At 38.4% G+C, this 1,483-nt stretch overlaps 1 protein-coding gene across 1 annotated transcript; it reads left to right on the forward strand.

Moving 5' to 3' along the window:
* Positions 1 to 60: 60 nt before the first annotated feature.
* LOC106477911 lies at positions 61 to 718 on the forward strand (the record flags this gene model as incomplete). Its single annotated transcript, XM_013938428.1, has 1 exon — positions 61 to 718. A coding segment is annotated over one exon (658 nt), but the record flags the coding sequence as incomplete, so codon positions are not given.
* Between the last annotated feature and the right edge of the window lie 765 nt (positions 719 to 1,483).

Here is a 1,483-nt window from a genome sequence, read left to right on the forward strand (position 1 = left end):
GTATCTAACGTACAGATGTAAGGTCAACTTCTCACCAACTGATGTATATCTAACGTACAGATGTAAGGTCAACTTCTCACCAAATGACGTGTTTCTAACGTACAGACGTAAGGTCAACTCATCACCAAATGACGCGTATCTAACGTATAAGTGTAAGGTCAACTTCTCACCAACTGACGTGTATCTAACGTACAGACGTAAGGTCAACTTCTCACCAACTGACGTGTATCTAACGTACAGATGTAAGGTCAACTTCTCACGAGCTGATGTGTATCTGACGTATAAGTGTAAGGTCAACTTCTCACCAACTGACGTGTATCTAACGTATAAGCGTAAGGTCAACTTCTCACCAACTGACGTGTATCTAACGTATAAGTGTAAGGTCAACTTCTCACCAAATGACGTGTATCTACCGTATAAGCGTAAGGTCAACTTCTCACCAAATGACGTGTATCTAACGTATAAGCGTAAGGTCAACTCATCACCAAATGACGTGTATCTAACGTACAGACGTAAGGTCAACTTCTCACCAACTGATGTGTATCTAACGTACAAGTGTAAGGTCAACTTCTCACCAAATGACGTGTATCTAACGTACGGACGTAAAGTCAACTCCTCACTAAATGACGTGTATCTAACGTATAAGTGTAAGGTCAACTCCTCACCAAATGACAACAAGAGGTTATGTTCTACCCTAATCAAAGATATCCGTCCATAATGTCAGTGGAAATATACAAGAGCCTTCTGCTTGAATAAACTGATGGCACTGTTCGTACGACCCTTGAGACACTAGAATAACCATATATATATCTAATTGTGTATGTTGTAGGAGAGGTTTCGGCAGTCTCCGACAGGCATGGTGTTAGCGTGTCGTATTTCCCTTGAATTTTTTTGCTCGGTAACTCTTAACTTATGATTCTAAAAAATATATAGTTATTGGAAACAAACTTTCACTAAAAGTATCAATCACGTAGAATATATAACAATACTGTATGTTGTCTGTCCATGTAACTACTTCGCAGGGTGTGGATGGATCTTCACCAAAATTGGTATGTAGGTTCATTGAGTCAATGGGGAGATACGTACAAATTTTCAGTTTTGTATTTTGCAGTTTTTATGGGCATTTTTACCACTACTTCGCCCCCTGTTGATGAATCTTCACCAAAATTGGTACGAGGGTTTGTTGGCTCGTTGCGGAGATGCAAGTTTGAGATTTTTCACATTTTGTGTTTTTCAATTTTTATGGGCGTTTTTTTTGACAATTAAAAATAAGGAAAGCAACTTTTAATAAAATAACCTTTCATTAGTCATGAATTTACATACCTTCTGTCCCGGGGTCGGGTACTCCAGCTAGTATACTTCATGATAAATTTAACGAGCGTAATTTATTTAACTAACTGGTTACGTCAATCTGGCTCACTGGATCAAAGGCGATAGATAAATATATGTATATTTTGAATTTCGCGCAAAGCTACACGAAGTT

The sequence above is a fragment of the Limulus polyphemus genome, unplaced genomic scaffold (genome assembly GCF_000517525.1).
Source record: "Limulus polyphemus unplaced genomic scaffold, Limulus_polyphemus-2.1.2 Scaffold98717, whole genome shotgun sequence".
NCBI lineage: Eukaryota > Metazoa > Arthropoda > Merostomata > Xiphosura > Limulidae > Limulus > Limulus polyphemus.